At 39.8% G+C, this 17,837-nt stretch overlaps 1 protein-coding gene across 7 annotated transcripts in view; it reads right to left on the bottom strand.

Annotated features, from left to right (window-relative positions):
* MAP7D2 (MAP7 domain containing 2) overlaps window positions 1-17,837 on the bottom strand; it is a 121,835-nt gene that overhangs the window by 34,069 nt on the left and 69,929 nt on the right. For 4 of the 7 annotated variants that reach the window (XM_077146733.1, XM_077146739.1, XM_077146734.1 and 1 more), the window contains exons 4-9: window positions 14,615-14,726; window positions 13,676-13,774; window positions 9,678-9,788; window positions 7,692-7,814; window positions 4,226-4,380; window positions 2,336-2,463 (exon numbers count right to left, since the gene is read on the bottom strand). In XM_077146733.1, the coding sequence (XP_077002848.1) occupies window positions 2,336-2,463; window positions 4,226-4,380; window positions 7,692-7,814; window positions 9,678-9,788; window positions 13,676-13,774; window positions 14,615-14,726 (728 nt within the window). The remainder of the gene's footprint in view (window positions 1-2,335; window positions 2,464-4,225; window positions 4,381-7,691; window positions 7,815-9,677; window positions 9,789-13,675; window positions 13,775-14,614; window positions 14,727-17,837) is intronic. The other 3 variants (XM_077146737.1, XM_077146736.1, XM_077146738.1) reach the window with 3 other exon arrangements.

Raw genomic sequence — 17,837 nt, 5'->3', positions numbered from 1 at the left:
CAAATGTAAAATTCTAACACAGTGCAATGAAGCATGGGTCTACTTGGTTTGCTCCCTCATGTGATGCAGGTTCCTGCAGACATCACCTCCTCAGAGGAGCCTTCCCAACCACCCCATCTAGCTGGTTCCCCTCCATTACCTTATCATCTTATTCGACTTCATTTTTTCTCAGGGCACCACAACCCCATGACATTATATTTGCTTGTTCATTGCCATGTAAACACCATGAGGGCAGGGAACTTTGCTTTCCTTATCCCCATGTCCACAGCCCTCACAAGAGCCCAGACAGAGAGTAAGCGCTCAATACATATTTGTTGAACAGATGAGTGAATGAATACAAGTGATGCTAGGCAAGCACAGAGGAGGGGGTGAATTTAGCTCTGGGTGGCTTTGGAGAAGACAACAGCTGAGCTGTGTCAAGGGATGAAAAGCTGGGCAAGTCTTTGGACTGGGGCCTGGTACTATACTCATCTTGTAGACACATCTTCCCTCTCTCCTTGCTTAGGGGTCCTTGAAATAGAGACTGTTTTCACTCACTTTGCAATTTTCTGGAGCACCTGGCACAGTGACTTGCATTTATTCATTCCACAAATATTTAATAAGCACCTACTAGGGACCAATTACTGTTCCAGATATAGGAGAAGTAAAAAAATCTCTCTAAATTGAACTGCATTAAAAATAACCTGGGATTTTGTTCAAACCTCTTTGGGCAGGGAAAGCTCATATGAAATTTGGAGGATGTGTCCTTTAAGAGATAAAATAGTTCTGGAAACACAATCTTCTTTGAGGTTTCCTACTTGAAAAGAAATAGCACAGAGCAGACTGGGAGCTTGCTTCCAAGAATCAAATTCTCATCTCTATGGAGGGCAACAGTTCCCTTGTTCACCTCAGTGAAATTTACAACGATGACGATGATGAGTGAATAGCCACACAGGGACCACGATTCAGTATCAAGGACAAGAGAGGGGTGAAATCTGGAAAAAAAACCCAGGATGAACTAGGCTTTTCTTTCTGTTTATATAAATGTCCCAAAATAACACCAGAAAAGTGACAAGTGGATGGAAGCTGAAAAGACTCAGAAATGAGATAAAGAGAAAACAGAGATCGTACAGCCCACCTAACAGACTTAAAGAAATTGCAAGAGATCAATACCATAGCCAAAGACAGGCAAAACTAGCAAAGGCAGGGTGCAATGAACTTACAAAGAAAACAAGATGCTATTAATTCCATAGGATTTTCCTTATGGGGGACAGATCCATCAATAACTGGTATTAATAGTCTAGAAAAATGATAGTGATCTCTGAGCAAAAGAATAGTGAAAAAGTCTCCAGTAGAAAGCAACAAATTTGAAATAAGAGCTGATATTTACCTTAAGATATTTTAAACAAAATTCCAGGTGTTTACTATATTTGTGTTTTATCCTACATTCTCTGAATCAAACTGATGCGTGAAACAATGTTTATCTGGTTCTCTCCCTATAAAAACTTTTCTGTTTTCCCAAATGAAATAATTTCTCTCTCAACTTGATACAACTGAAGATGTTTTCAATCTACACATTACTCTCATCAGTTACTAACAGTAAAATATTTTAATGACAAGACAGCCGTCATGCAGTGAGTTCAAATTTGCTTTTCAGTTACATGGTTTCATTGATGAGTTTACTCAGTTATTAAAAATATATATTAGTTTCAGGAAGGTGTGATGGTAGCTCAGTGGTAGAATTCTTGCCTGCCATGTGGGAGACCCGGGTTTGATTCCCAACCCATGTACTTCCCAAACAAACAAAGAAACCAACAAAAACAAACAAGCGAACAAAAAATTCAACAAATGGTGCTGCAATAACGGATACTCACATGGAAAAAGAATGAAATGTGACCCTGCCAAACAGCATACAAAAGCAATATATATATTAGTTTCAATAAAAAAACTTATTGTTGGTCTTGTCTCACTGTCTCAGTGAGTGAGCAAGTGAGCAAGCAAGCCTGAGTAGGCATAAAAGCATGATACAATCATTCCATTCCAGATGCAATTAGAGGAGAAAGAAGGAGAATGTGAGAAAAGCAGAACAAAATTCAGGGACCTGCAAAGAAAATGCTGAATGGATCAGCTTGGTAAGTAAGAATCCTCTATTTCCCAGGCAACAAATGCCTTAATGGCCCATCTTCTATCGAGGAGGTACACTGATGGTCAAGTTGGATAACTCAAACTCAGCCATTTTTCCTACTCAGCCTTTGTGGTTCACAATGTCCCATGGGTGACCAATCAGCAGACACAAATCCTAATCAGACACATCTCCCGCCAAATGGACTTTGTGGAAAAATGGAAAGATGCTTACTTGTATGTCACTGGAGACGATGATCTCTTAGAAATGCCTGCTGGAAAGTCACATCTTCTCAGGGGGGACCCAACGCCCATGGTGGAAACAGAAGATGCTGTTCGCGGCTCCCTCTTTACCTTCTCCGTCTATAAGGAGTATACAGAACAGGGTAGCCAAGGCCCAGGATTTGCACTACTCCTACAATTTCAAAAAATATCCCGAGTGGAAGAGATGTAAACCTTCCCTTCAGAGGACCAATACAGAGCTACGGTGCGTCACACAACAGGAATTTTTGCAGGGAAGCAAGCACCATAAAGTCGTGACATTTAGGTCATCCAATAAAATAAATAATAATAGTCTTCAGCCTAAATATACAAACCTTTTCTTCCCTTTGTTATCTGCAAAAAGTTAGCAACAAAACCATATTATGGTCCTGGACCTACAGAAACTGTGAAGAGTATAAAGACATACATTCAGTGCAAAAACAATTATGAGTGGGTAAAATGTCGCAGTTATAATGTTCAAGACAGAGAGCTACGGATCTTGAACAGAATACATAGTATACTGGGGACTATAATTACTTCCTCCAGGCCCACCCATTCCCCTGAGACTTCTTCATTACTCTCACCTCAAAAGTTAGGACATGGCTATAAGTGTCTAGCAGCCAGTGGGTGTTCCACAAAGGCTAGTGTTCTTCTCCTCTTACCCTACACTTTGCTGCAGCAGATCCTCATTTGGTCCCATACCCACATACATCAGCACTGCTCCATAGTAACCCAACCTATAGTAAAACCCGAATCTGAAACATTCATTTCTCGTTTGAGACCCTCAAGGGTACATTAGATACAAAAAAATACATACAGATTATAAAATATAAAATACCCAATGGTAGAATAATGCAGTGGTTTTAAAATAGGTCCACACATTCTTTGATAATCTTCCCTTCGACAGGCTGAGTTTAATTCCCCTTCCAGTGAGTGTGGGCTGATCTTAGAGACTTGCTTTTAATGAATAGCCCATACTGGAGGTGATGGTGTTTAACTTCTGAGATGAAGTCGTAAGAGATCCTGTAGATTCCTCCTTGCTTTCTCTCTCTTGGATGGCTCACTTTGGGAAAGCCAGCTGCCGTGTCATTTGGACACTCAATCAATCAGCCCTACAGGGAGGCCCATGGAGTAGGGAACAGAGGCTTCTTACCAACAGCCAGGTAAGCAAGCCATCCTGGAAGAGGCCCCATCAAGCCTTCAGATGATGGCAGCCCAGCTGGCATCCTGACTGTACTCTCATGAGAGACCCTGAGCCAGAACTGCCCAGCTAAGCCATTCCTAATTTATGACCCAAAGAACCTACGAGATGATCAGTTGCTAAGGTTTGGGGTAATTTGTATGTAGCAACTGATAATTAATCAAAGTAGTAAGGTATGCACAATTTCTAGTAAGTATACATACACTCGGGGTACCTGTTCAACATGTGTGTCACTGACGGTGTCAGCATACCATCAAAAAAAGTTTAGAGGCCACTGTTGCGGATGACAGCTGACCTAGAATCTCAGTTCTAGTTACCTATACATGCAAGACTGGCCCAGAATCAGGCATTCTTAAAAAAGCAATGAGGGGATATTTGGAACATTCCTCCTGACTTCTGTTCTCCAGATGGCAGACTATATAACAAGGACAGGTCTTTAGGAATTTTCTCTAAGGCACTAAGAATCAGGAGGGTGTAAACACTTCAATGATTGGCAAAAATGGGGTAAAGTTTTACACCAAATCTGTCCTTTGAGCAGTCCCTTAAGAAACTGATAGAACATGTACCCACCCCATCCCCAGGGTCAAGCACAGGAAATAATCGATCACATTGTCAGATGAACCAGAGTCCCAAGGGGGATGAGTAAGTGGGCTTTACACCTACCAGAGAGGCCTCTGCTCCTGCTGGGACTCCTTTTCCTGCATATCCTACACCAGATGTTGATGTGGCCTTCTTCCTCTCAGCATTTCGGGTGGGCGAAGACTTGTAGGAAGATTTAAGAGGACCAGCAGGAGCTATACGAGGACAGGTATGGAATACTAGAGAGTTACAGTATAATAGCCAGAGAGATAGGAAAAGTAAGGGAGGAGCAAGGAGTTAGGAAGAACAGATTTCTGTTAAAATGTGACATGGGTGAAACATATTCTCAAAATCACACTTTTTCTACTGTACACAGAATAGATACTATCCTAAAAAGGCTCAATACTCAAGAATCAAGTTCATTTCAAGGCTTAAAAGTCTGGGGTTTGGAGCCAGACTGACCTAGTGCTGTCACCTAATAGAACACCTAGGGCAGGTTACTTAACCTCTCAACTTCAATTCCTCTTGTAGAAAAGAGTGGACACAGCAGGCTTGAGTGCTAACTTTGGAAGGGCCTGCTGGCAAGGTCAGCCCTTGGTTGGCATCTGGGAACTTCAATTTCAGGAGGGCTCCCAATCCCGTAACTGGTAAGAGCAGGTCCCTGGGTCTAAATTGTTTATACAAAAATATGGTTTATGGTAAATACCTGCTTTTCTTTTGTAAGGCTAGAATTTGGGTACCTGCCAGGCAGGGGTGCCTACATGACTAGCTCTCAAACAAAACAAAACTCTGGGCACTGAATTTCTAACGAGATTCCCTGGTTGGCAACACTTTACAAGTGTTGTCACAGCTGGTTGCTGGGGAGGAATTAAATATGCTGCACATGACTCCACTGGGAGACAATTCTGCAAATTTGCACCTGCTTTCCCCTGGACTTAGCTCTATACACTTTTCCCCTTTGCTGATTTTGTCATGTACCCATCACAGCCATGTGTATGATTAGATGTTGAGTCCTATGAATCCTCCTAGCAAAGGGACCCTCTTGAGGACCTCCCAACACATTCCCCATTCTCAAAACAGGGATACTTCTTACTTCCCAGCATTTAAAAAAAAATTTTATTAATTAAAAAAAAATTACAAGAAAGAAACACAAACATTCCCAACACATGCTCATTCCGCTCTACACATACCAGCATTTGTTTTTAAATTAAGATATAATTCATTTACCATAAAATTCAGTCTTTTAAAGTGTACAATTCAATATCTGTTAGTATATTCACAATGTTGCGCAACTATCACCACACTCTGATTCCAGAACACTTTCACTGCTTCCAAAAGAAACCCCATACCCATTAAGTGGTCACTCCCCATCTCAATCCCCCATCCCTGACAACCAGTAACCTACATTCTGTCTCTATGGATTTGCCTATTCTCGACATTTTCTGTCAATGGACTCATACAATATGTGGCCTTTTGTGTCTGGCCTCTTTTACTTGGCATAACTTTTTCAAGGTTCATTCATGTTGTAGTTCATTCCTTTTTATGGCTGAACAATATTCCATTGTATGGACAGACCACATTTTGCTTATCTACTCATCTGCTGATGGATTGTTTCTACTTTATGGCTACTATGAACATAATATTGCTCTGAACATCCACACACAAATTTTTGTGTGGACATGTTTGCAATCCCCTTGACTCTATGCCTCTGAGTAGAACTGCTGGGCCATATAGTAACTCCATGTTAACCCTTTTTTTTAAAAAAAAATATTTTATCCTATTTCATTCAGTACTCTTCTAAACAAATATATATGTTATTAAAACAAAATCATTCTCCAGATAAATTTTATAATATTTATCGTGTGCAGTGGTTTCCTATATTATTAGCTGTTGATGGAACATGTGGTTTTAAAAAGTTATGTTTAAAAGCCAATGGAGGGTGGGCCACGGTGGCTCAGTGGCAGCATCCTCGCCTGCCATGCCAGAGACCCAGGTTCACCTCCCAGTGCCCGCCCATGCAAAAAAAACAACCAATGGAAAAGAAAAACCAATCGATATGGCACTATAATCTATTTAATCAATTTTGTCTATCTGTTCATTTGGGTGTTTCCAATTTTTACATGTTATAAATAATACCATGATGAATATGTGTATACTGAAATTTTAGTATGTACATTTGATTTTTTTTATTGATACATTTTTGGTGCTTTCATTTTTTTTTCCTTTCTAATCTTTCACATTTTATTTAATTACTTATTTTTTATTGATATGTATTATATAGTCCCAAACCATGTAATTGTCCAAAGTGTACAATCAATGGTTCACAATATCATCTTATAGTTGTGCGTTTATCATCACATTTGACTTTTTTTCCTTCTTTGTGAAAAATAACGTATACAAAAAAAGCAATAAATTTCAAAGCACATCGCAACATTTAGCTGTAGAACAGATTTCAGAGTTTGGTATGGGTATGTTTAACCTTTTGAGGAACTGCCAGACTCTCTTCCAAAGCAGCAGCACCACTTTACATTCCCACCAGCAATGTAAGAGGGTTCCAATTTCTCCATATCCTCACCAATACTTGGTATTATTTGTCTTTTTCATTTTAGCCATCCTAGTAAGTATGAACTGGTATCTCTTTGTGGTTTTGATTCGCATTTCCCTAATGATGTTGCGCATCTTGCCATGTGCTTATTTGGCCATATGTATATGTTCTTTGCAGAAATGGCATAACTATTTGGAAGCAGCTACCACCAGGTAGAAGTTTACATGCGATTTATATGTCATCTCAGTGAATACACTATCTCAGGAACTGAGTACAGGCCTGACCTTACATGGATATGCCACTGCCTATCTACAAAGAGAAAGTCAACTTTGACCTCTATCCATGAGGATTCACTCTGCTTTGATAAAGAGCTCTCATGGTCTGATCCAGTGTTTCTCAGACTTTAATGTATAAGACTGGGGTGGAGCCTGAGAGTCTGCCCTTCTAACAAGCTCCCAGGGGATGCCAATGTGGCTGGTCCATGGATCATACTGATTAGCAAGGCTCTAGACATTTGTTGAGCTCTTACTCTGTGCTGAACGTTGTGCTACTTCATTTATATGCATTGATCCTCCTGACAATTTAAAGTAACTTCATTTTATAGAGAAGGAAGCTGAGGCTTAGAGAAGTTAATTAAGTTCCCCAAAGTAACAGAGCTAGCAAGCCATAGAGCTGGTTATGGGACACCAGAGACTGGTCCTACAGGTTACTTTCCTATACTATCTCCTAAAATAAAGGCTGCTAACCTCCATAGCCTACCAAATAGTAATCTTTCTAATTCACATACCTTTAGTGTAAAATAGTTTACTCACCTTTGGGACACTTAAAAGAAAAGAAACATAACAATAGCAAAACACTGTCATTATTAATTGCTGAAAATATTAACTGTTGGAGATATTAAGTCAGGAAATGAGAAGCAAAGGGTAAAAATTTGGAAATAACTCAAAGGCCAATCATCACCCTTTCAGGCAAGTTCCTCTGTGTTACCAGCATGGCCTCTTTTACCTGAATCACTGGACTGCTCAGAAAGTATGAGAGCACTTCTGCTTCTGGCTAAAGAAGCCTGTGTGGGTGTCAACAGTCGCATAACAAGATAGGTTTCCATGGAACTAAGGGGCATGCGATGAGCTGAGGGATGGAATCAAACAAAAGTTTAAAAACACAAAATCAAAACAAAATAAAAACCAAACGTTTAAAACAACTTAGTGTATGATGCAAATTAACTTTGGGGGGGCAGAACAAATGTGGAAAATAAATGAGAAATATTCTAGCAAAGGATGCCTTTGGAGTTGATCACAGTAAAAGAAAACAAATGATGAATAACTTAAGAGTTTGGGAAAGCACATTAATTCTCCTGGAGTGCCAGACATTATGAAAAATGTTATTATAGTACAGTGATCTGTATCACCCTAAAAGGATTCGTCCACCTCCCAAGATGGTATATGAGCTCAAGAACCCATTTACTCATCAAGCAGGCCTAATACTGAAAAAAATATATAAATCACTTCTACAAAACACTTGCTTTAGGTCCTCTGTTAAGAAATATTAACCACTGACTTGGTTAATGAAATATGCAGTCTTATAATAATATTAAAATGCATACCTTCTGTACTTTTTCCATGTAAATAAGGGCAACAATCAAATGAGAAGCACACAAAATAAAAATAGTCAACTGTCAACTTTAGTGGAAGATAGTAGTACTCAGAATCTGAAATTCAGTGAGTAAAATGTCATTTGTATGGTTTTGGAATGTATCGCATTGCAGTGGATTAACTTTTCTAATAAATTAGTTTGTATTCTTTGGCACTCACTAATAGTACACATAGTTTTTGGATGAAAAAAACTTCAATTTATAATCCACAAGCAGCTAATTCAGTTGCTGATAATATATAACAATTAGTGACATCTCTACATATTAATCAATGCAGAAAATGAATTGAACATCAATTTGTAACCACGTGAATTAATGAAAAACCTACAGAATACAGTTGCTAGTGAAATAGTACATAGAATTAAGAATGTGTAGGTGGTTCCTCATCCAGCTCTTAGTTAAGTCAATGTTTCCAGTGCTGACCCAGGAACTGCCTCAGAGATAAGCAGCATCCTGACCCTTCCGGGGCCTCTGACACCTGTGGCACGCCTTTGTGACAGAAGTGCAAGGTCAGGACCAGAGAAAAACAACTAGGAAGACACACTAGCCCCTTCAAAGTCATCCTCCTTAACCGTGGGTGATGACTGGATGTGTTAAATACTCTATGGCACCTGACACTTCTTAAAGAGTGCTTTAAAATAAGCATTTACCACAGGGAGAGGTTCCCCCCACCCCTTAAATTACATGCTCTGAAAAGTACGCATGCAGTTTCCTGAGCCTCTAGGAGAGGCCTTATAACACTTACAACACAGAAGGGTTTACATCTATTCAGTGTTTCAAATTGGCAAGTGTTGTATACATATCTCCCACCTTGAAACAGAGAGCCTGGAAAGGCGCCCTTTCTTTTCCCCTTAAGGGCCTCATACTAGTTCTGGGCCTCTGTTTTCATTGAAAAAATAGGCAGGTCTCCAAGCCACAACTGCAGAGCTCTGGTTTTATACACAGGGAAGTCTCCTATGTAACCCTGAGTCATCGGTTCTCCTCTTTTTGGCTAATATGCCATGTTGTATAACCAGGCATTTGCCTTTTTTAATGGTCACATCTGCCCACTGGTCAATTAATTCCTGGGCAGGATAACTCCTCCATGCACTGTGGAAATGGAACATTCTCTTTCAGACTGGAAGAATGTCATTAAATTCCTGTCCCTGTTCAGTAACAACCTGGCCTAAAGAGTGGCTCCACTTTCTTAAAGCTCACTTAGCAAGGCCCTAGGGCTCCCACATTCAAACCACAACTTCAGGACAACGGTATCTGCAAAAGGTGCAAGAGGGGGCTCTAACAAAGGCCAAAGGTAAAGAAGCAAACTGCTGGGGAGAGAACAGATCTCAGTGTTCACTTGCCTCGGTCTGGGGAATAGGGTATTGGCACAGTGGATGAAGACAGGCGTTTGCTCATGGGAGACTCTGTTGGCTTCGGTAAATTCATGGTTGATGTTGAAAGTTTGTCACATGCTGCAGAGAAACACATTAAAGATACTGGTATTTCCACCACAGTAGCCCAAGAAGAATATATCCCACCCACTCATCCTTACCCACATACCTCCTAAACAGCTGTGGCCCAGCACATGTGCTTTCATCACCCTGATATCTAATTATCCTAATTTGGAAATGCTTAGGCTACAGCAGCCAGTGGTGTGGAGCAAGAGTGTTTCTTCAATTTTAATGAGAGCCATGCTAATTCCTCAGCAAAGAATTTCCTTATGTCCAGGTTTTTTTTTTAATTAAACATAACCACATACAAACATAAATATTCTCACCATATGATCTTACGATTCTTGATATATAATCAATAACTCACAATATCATCATCATTTCTTAGAACATTTGCATCAATTCAGAAAAAGAAATAAAAAGAAAACAGATAAAAATGCATACATACCATATTTCATACCCCTCCCTTTCATTGATCACTAGCATTTCAATCTACTAAATTTAACATTCGTTTCCCCTATTTTTTTGTGATTTTTAAAATTAATTTTTAAATTATAAAAAAATATATAACAACAAAAACATTCTTAACTTATGACCATTTCAGTTTTTTTACATATATAACCAGTAATTCACAACATCATCATATAGTTGCATATTCATTATCATGATCATTTCTTAGAACTTTTGCATCAATTCAGAAAAAGAAATAAAAAGACAACAGAAAAAAATTCATACCTACCATACCCCTTACCCCTCCCTTTCATTGATCACTAGCATTTCAATCTAAATTTATTTTAACATTTGTTCCCTCTGTTATTTGTATTCCATATGTTTTACTCATCTGTTGATAAGGTAGATAAAAAGAACATCAGACACAAGGTTTTCACAATTACACAGTCACACTGTGAAAGCTATATCACTATACAATCATCATCAAGAAACATGGCTACTGGAGCACAGCTCGACATTTTCAGGCAGTTCCCTCCTCTTACATTTTCAGCTTCTCTATTACATCTTGACTAACAAGGTGATATCTATATGCGTAAGAATTACCTCCAGGATAACCTCTCAACTCTAGAATTTCTCAGCCACTGACACTTTATTTTGTCTCATTTTGCTCTTCCCCCTTTTGGTCGAGAAGGTTTTCTCAATCCCTTGATGCCAAGCTCCAGCTCATTCTAGGATTTCTGTCCCATGTTGCCAGGAAGGTCCACACCCCTGGGAGTCATGTCCCATACAGAGAGGGGGAGGGCACTGAGTTTGCTTATTGTGTTGGCTGAGAGAGAGAGAGGCCACATCTGAGCAACAAAAGAGGTTCTCTTGGGAGTGACTCTTAGGCCTAATTTTAAGTAGGCTTAGTCTACCCTCGTTTCATATGTACAACCCCCAAGATTGGGTGCTCAGCCTATTACTTTGGCTGTCCCCACTGCTCATGAGAATATCAAGAATTCTTTACTTGGGGAAGCTGAATTTTCCCCCTTTTGTCCAGGGTATTTTTTAAGTATATTCAGACTACATGAAAACAAAACCAACCTGGACCCAGAGATAAATCGCCACTGGAAAATGCCCTAGGGTCTGACTGAGACTGTGCTCTGAAACTGGACTTTCTCTGTTATCTTTAGCTTGGGTTGGAGAGGGATATAATTTGTATGGAAGAAACTGTATTTGAAGCAGAATGACTTTGGTTTCTTCTTTTTATCAAGAGATGGGGTCAAAATGGCCCTTTCTCAAATGCTTTGACTGTTGATGGTCAGGATTATAAAATGTGGCTCTGGGTTTTGGTGTTCTCATTTACCAGCCTGTATTTTCGACTGGTTTCTGAAGTGAATCATTACAGCAAACGTAGAGATGGCTGCGTGTGCCCACCTCAGAGCCTGCAGCCAAAGGAAAACTGTGTGCCCTTAGCTTGAATGGAAGCAACTCCATTTCCAAAATCTACCCCTTAGCTCATCACGTCTTCAACAGAGAAGACTTCCATGTTTGACAATTTCTCTCGGCCAAGTGACAATCTTAAATAAGTTTTCATTAATTTAAACTTAATTTTTATTGATGTAAACTTAAACAAGTTTACATTAATTTAAGCTGAAATAAAATTATAATAAATTCTGCTCGGGTACAAATAAAATATTTAAACTTGAAATGATGTAAGTTTTTTTGTGTGTGTGATATTTATTTATGTATTTATTACAAAATTTTTTTATTAATTAAAAAAATTAACTAACACAACATTTAGAAATCATTCCATTCTACATATGCAATCAGTAATTCTTAATATCATCACATAGATGTGTGATCATCATTTCTTAGTACATTTGCATTGATTTAGGAAAAGAACTAGCAAAACAACAGAAAAAGATATAGAATGATAATATAGAGAAAAAAATAAAAATAATAAAAATAAATATATATAAAAAAGGAAAAAAACACAAACAAACAAAAAAACTATAGCTCAGATGCAGCTTCATTCAGTGTTTTAACATAATTACATTACAATTAGATAGTATTGTGCTGTCCATTTTTGAGTTTTTGTATCTAGTTCTGTTGCACAGTCTGTAACCCTTCAGCTCCAATTGAAATGATGTAAGTTTTAATACACTTACTTTTCAATAATTTTCAACTACTTTAATATTCTGGAAAAAAAATTACAAAATTAAAAAGCATGTAAAGCCATGAATGTAAGGGTGCATGTTTTGTATTTTGCCTCAGGCTCCAACATGACTAAGCATTATGCTAGTCTTAAGAGATCTGAACACCAGTTCATCATGGATTATTTTGCATTATTTTTTTAAAAATATTTTTTACTTTTTCATATTTTTATGTTCTTAAAACTACTGCATTATGGTGGTGTGACAGTGGCTCGGTGGCAGAACTCTCGCCTACCATGCCGGAGACCCGGGTTCAATTCCCAGTGCCTGCCCATGCCAAAAAAAAAAATCTACTGCATTATTATATTTTTAAAATACTGCACTAAAATATTATTTTATCTTGATTACAGAGATTTCTGGCACCCCCCATAAATTTGGTGCCCAAGGCCCTGGGTACTGATTTCCCAGAGGGGGATTATTCAACTCTACTTGCATGTCTATGGGGAGGGTGGAGGGCGGAAATGATACTATTAACTGGGCCATGTAGCAAGCTCTCTGCTACTAAGCAACACCAATAATGATTATTCTTTGTGAAAGCAATGCTGTAAACCATGGATATTTATTTTTACTGCTGTAATCTGACCATCTGCATTGCTGGTAAATATTGCAGTCCTTTTAGATCTTTTTTTTCCTTTGCCAGGAGAGAATGAGTTACATTTGTAAAGCCATTCTGAAATGGAAGCAAAGATTTGCGTGTTCTGTTTTTAATCTAAACCATAAGAATTTCTGAAGTCTGTATATGACACATAAAACCTATTAGAAATCAAGAACAAAGCCAAGCTATCTACTCAGTTAGGTCCCTAGTGTTAGGACTGATGAAGATCGCACAGAAACTCCCTACTATTCTCCCTTTCTAACCCCTCTCTAGGAATCCATCACATTCATACCAAGCACAAGCTTTCCATCTGGGACTCTGTATGATTAAAGGTTTTTATCACCCAAAGCGATCTGAGCTCCTGCTACCTAATACCTAAAATAGGTGATTAACAAGAGTGTTAAAGATCTAAATGCACAAAAATCAAACAATGACAAAATTTTCAAGGTAGAAATTGGTGAGCTAAGGATGAAATGTCTCCACTGCACAAGGATGTAAAGCATGCACAGCTCCATGATGACAAAGGAACAAAGAAATACATGTATGTCATTCATATCTCTAGAAAATAAGTTATAACCGTTCAGACTATGAAATAAATTATAAAAGTGCTCGAGACAGAGAAGTTGGTGATGGAGGCAAATGATCAGAACAGTGATGCTCGGATATACCGTTGGTGGACTCGGCAGCGGTGGCAGTGGTCCCTGGTTCCAGAGGGAGGGTGCTGGCTGCTAAACCTAGAGGAGGGGATGGGGTATTTTCTGATTCACCTACACAGCAAAAAAAAAAACAAAAAAAAACTGAGCACAGAGAGGTAAAATAAAAAAGACCCAAGTTTTTGGTGGCTTTTAGTTTTTAATGAAGAAATTAGATAGAGTAACTAAAGTGGGTTGTTGACTTCTCAAACAAGAAAACTGAAAGAAAAAAGTATATTCCCTGTCAAAAAGTTAAAAGCACAAAACAGCAAAGTCAAGAATCTGTACTAGAAATTTAGTTAAACCTTTCTGCTCTCAGAAAGAGCTAGTAGACAACTCCTGCATGACAGAATGCTAAGATTATAAAAATGCAGCAAGACACCAAAGAAAGGGAAGCTAGACTAGTCTTAATCTAAAGACAAGGAACGATCCATACATTCAAGTAAACATTTGAAAATTTTATGAGGATGATGAACTCGATAAGGAAAGAAATCACCTTGAAACAGAATTGAAAGGGCAACAAAAATTAATGATGAGAAGTGAAACTCCCAGCCCTTTTAGCAGGCAACTGCTGCCCTGCCTCTCCAGCCTGTCCAGAAGTGACAGCTGACTGCGGCTTACCATCCCTGAAATGGGCATCCCTGGCCTGCCAGGTGGTGTTCAACCAGGCTCTGCATTCTGATTCTTTGTTTTTTTCTACTAGCCTTTTGGGCATTTTGCTCTCCTGAAAACCCAGGTATTGCATTAACTGCTGTTTGCCAGCAACAGGAATGCACAAACCCCCTTCATAAGAAATGCATACACAGGAAGCCTGGCTTAAACATCACATCTGGAGAAGGTCCCCTTAAATCTGTGCAAAGGGTTCCCCAGATCCTCACCGCACCCCCGCAATGCAGGCCCAGCTCCTTCACTCACCCTCGCGTCCTCCCAGCCCGGCAGCCAGCGCTACTCCCCACGAGCACTTCTTCTTCAGCTCCAGCTGCTGCGTCCGCTCCAGGGACCTGCGCATCATCGCCTCCAGCCGCTCCTGCCCAGTTCATGCAAAACGTCAGCGTCAGCACTGAATACAAAATTAGCTGCCCAGCCCCCCCCCCACCCGCACTGCCACGCCTCAGTGCTTCTGGAGAGCCACCAAATGGGGGGGGGGGGGCTTTCTGTACTGCAGTCAATGGAACCCCTCCAAACCAGGACACACATGCTTCCCCCACCACACAGAGTGTTCTTAGTAGGTGGAGAGCAAACTCCAGGCTATTGCTCAGAAGCCACCACTGGGCCAGGCCAGTAATTTGTTTAAGAATAATGCCAGCCAAGCATTAACTCCTTGTGGGCTGTCTCAAACCTCGTTTTGCTCAATTCAGCAGAACTGGAATTTTGCTCCAGTACCAACTACATCCACCTCCAAGTGAAAGCATAAAACATTCTGATTTGTGAAAAATGGAATTAAAATGTCATCTGAGTTTTCGTAGCCTTATTAAGCATAACTCTTGGGGGTGACAGATGACTTTGAGATCTATTTTGACAAGCAGCCGCAATTTTATTTCAGAACTTCTTAAAAGGGAATCAATTGTCCTCTATACATAATACTTTTCTGCTATGTAGGATTCTGGGGGTAATAGTGCATATTTTCAAATTTAAAAGAGACAAGGTATGGAACCTTCTCAAATCAAAATAAAACATCCATGCATTATACATTCCCAGAGTTAGGTAGGTGGAGGTGGGGGTAAGAGGCGAGAACTTAATTTTTAAACAACAACAAGGTTCCCCCCCTTTTTTTTCTAAACTCAGGAACTTTTTATAAATGATACCAAACAACAGACTGTATTCTTCAAAAATGCCAATGTCACTAACTATAATATAAAAACTCAGTGAACTGAAGTCGAGAACATGGGTCAGGTTGGGGCCTACTGTAAAGGGTCTGAGATTGTAAGCTCTTACAGCAGTCACATATATTCATGAGTTGTAACTGTTATTTCCAAATTCTGAGATACTGAGCTGTTTGTTTATAACCTGGCCATTCCCCAAACTTCAGGTATTTATGTGACACCTAAGATTCAGAGTTAGAATTCTGAAGCTATGAAAGTCCGCTATGAAAGTTCCCTATACAGGAACTGTTTAAAAATTGATCAGACTTCGAGTAGAGATATGAATGAAGCTGATTTGGATAGGACTAAAGTAAATCAGAATACAGGGTAAAAAAATATCATCCCCATTTTAAAACTTCAACTTCTGTGTGAGACCAAAGAGAGAGACGCTTATTTGGTGCAAAATTCATACTTTGGGCAGTGTGTCTCCTAATTCAACCTGTATGGGTAGTTCAGTTGAACACCATAAGCACATGGAATCCTGAACAAGGCAAGCAGGAGATTTTGTTGGTTTATCTAGGTTAGTGTGACGCCCAATATATTACAGAGTAATATATATTTGGGCTGTGAATAAAGAAGCATTTGCAAAGTCCCCCTGGGGGACTGGGGAGAACAGAGGAAATATTCAACCTCCCCATTTGGAGAATCTCTAATACTATCACAAGTAGTGGGGACAACCAAATCAAAAGGACAAGCCTTTGATCTTGGGGTTTGCCCCTATGAAACTTATCCATGCAAAGGATATGCCAAGCCTACTTAAAATCAGGCCCAAGAGTCACCCTCAGAGAACCTCCCCTGCTACTCAGATGTGTCCCCTTTCTCTAAGCCAACTTGGCAGGTGAATTCACTGCCCTCCCCACTACATGGGCAAATGGCTCCCAGGGGTGTAAATCTCCCTAGCAACGTGGGACCGAAATCCTGGGATGAGTTGAGACTCAAGGGATTGAGAAAGCCTTCCAGACCAAAGGTTTCTCTTTCTTAACAAAGAATGTAACCAAAGCACTCTCTTGTATAAATCAAAATAGTACTTTCAAAAAGTTGGGCCAGAAAGCTAGCAAATATTTCCTTGACATTAGAAGGAAACTGTTCTAATTCTGCAGGCCCTGCCCTGCACCTCCCCACCCCCACACTACCCCCATGACACTGCAAATACCAAATCCTCTTATCATCTCTACTGGAGAAGGCCAGACACAAGGAAAACTGTTAAACCCATACCCTTTAGCCCTCATAAAACCCAACCCTGAGGTGCTTCAGGAACTAGGCTAAACTTAGCCTGACTGCAGAAAAGATGTTTTCTCATGGTTTAAAATTTTTTTAAAAAGCCAGTAAAATTAATTTAGAGCAGCATCTACTGAGCAACTGTCACTTAAAGATCTGGCAAAAGGCTCCTTCATCTCACTTACTAGAAACAAATAAAGGTCACTTAGGAGGTATGTGGATTTATTTCTTTGTCCACAGCAGAGGGATGAGATGAGCATTTTCTCTCCCATAGCTCAGCCTCCTCTGTGCAATCTTTCTCTGAATAATACTTTGCTAAGAGACTGACTTCAGGGACCTATGAACAGAAAGAGCTTTTTTCTCCCTCCTTTCTGTCTTAGATTTGTACTTGCAGCTAACTGCGCTCTAGTTTTTGGCCAGAAACTCTACGATCATGAGTGTGCAGCTGCTGGCAGAGTTCATCCTCCTAACCCTGTCCCAACCCTGACAGTCTACCAACCCCAATGGAGTTTGGGTTTAGCGGAAACAGAACTCTACCAGTTGGCCCCTGAAGTGTGATCACTTGAGACTGGGGCTACATAGTATTTTATTATATGGATTTAACAAAGTATTTAACAGATGACCTAATGTAAGTATTGACACCTTTCATCCTAGAGTGAATTCGGCTTGGGGTGGGCGGTGGTAGATTTTCTACATGCCAGAAGGCTTCATCAGACAGTCTCTCACCCACTAGAGGACCCATGAGAACAAAGAATACCGAGACACACCAGCAGCTATCTGCAGAGCATGATTATAAGGACATTCTGATTCCAAGCCAGACCTTCCCCTGAACTGGTCAGTAACCCTAACAAAAATCTCTCTGCCTCGGTGATGGCAGCACATTATTGCATGTGTAAATAACAGTGCTGAACCAGGTCTGTGATTGTGGTTGAAAGAAGAAGTCTAGGGTCGGTATATCACTAGAAGAAAAGCTAGAGGAGAAAACATGGGACTGTATAACATAGTGAACCCTGTTGTGGATGAGGAAGGTGATTAATTGTACAAATGTAAGAATAAGC

Source organism: Tamandua tetradactyla, chromosome X, assembly GCF_023851605.1.
Source record: "Tamandua tetradactyla isolate mTamTet1 chromosome X, mTamTet1.pri, whole genome shotgun sequence".
NCBI lineage: Eukaryota > Metazoa > Chordata > Mammalia > Pilosa > Myrmecophagidae > Tamandua > Tamandua tetradactyla.
This window is presented reverse-complemented; position numbering and strand designations above follow the sequence as displayed.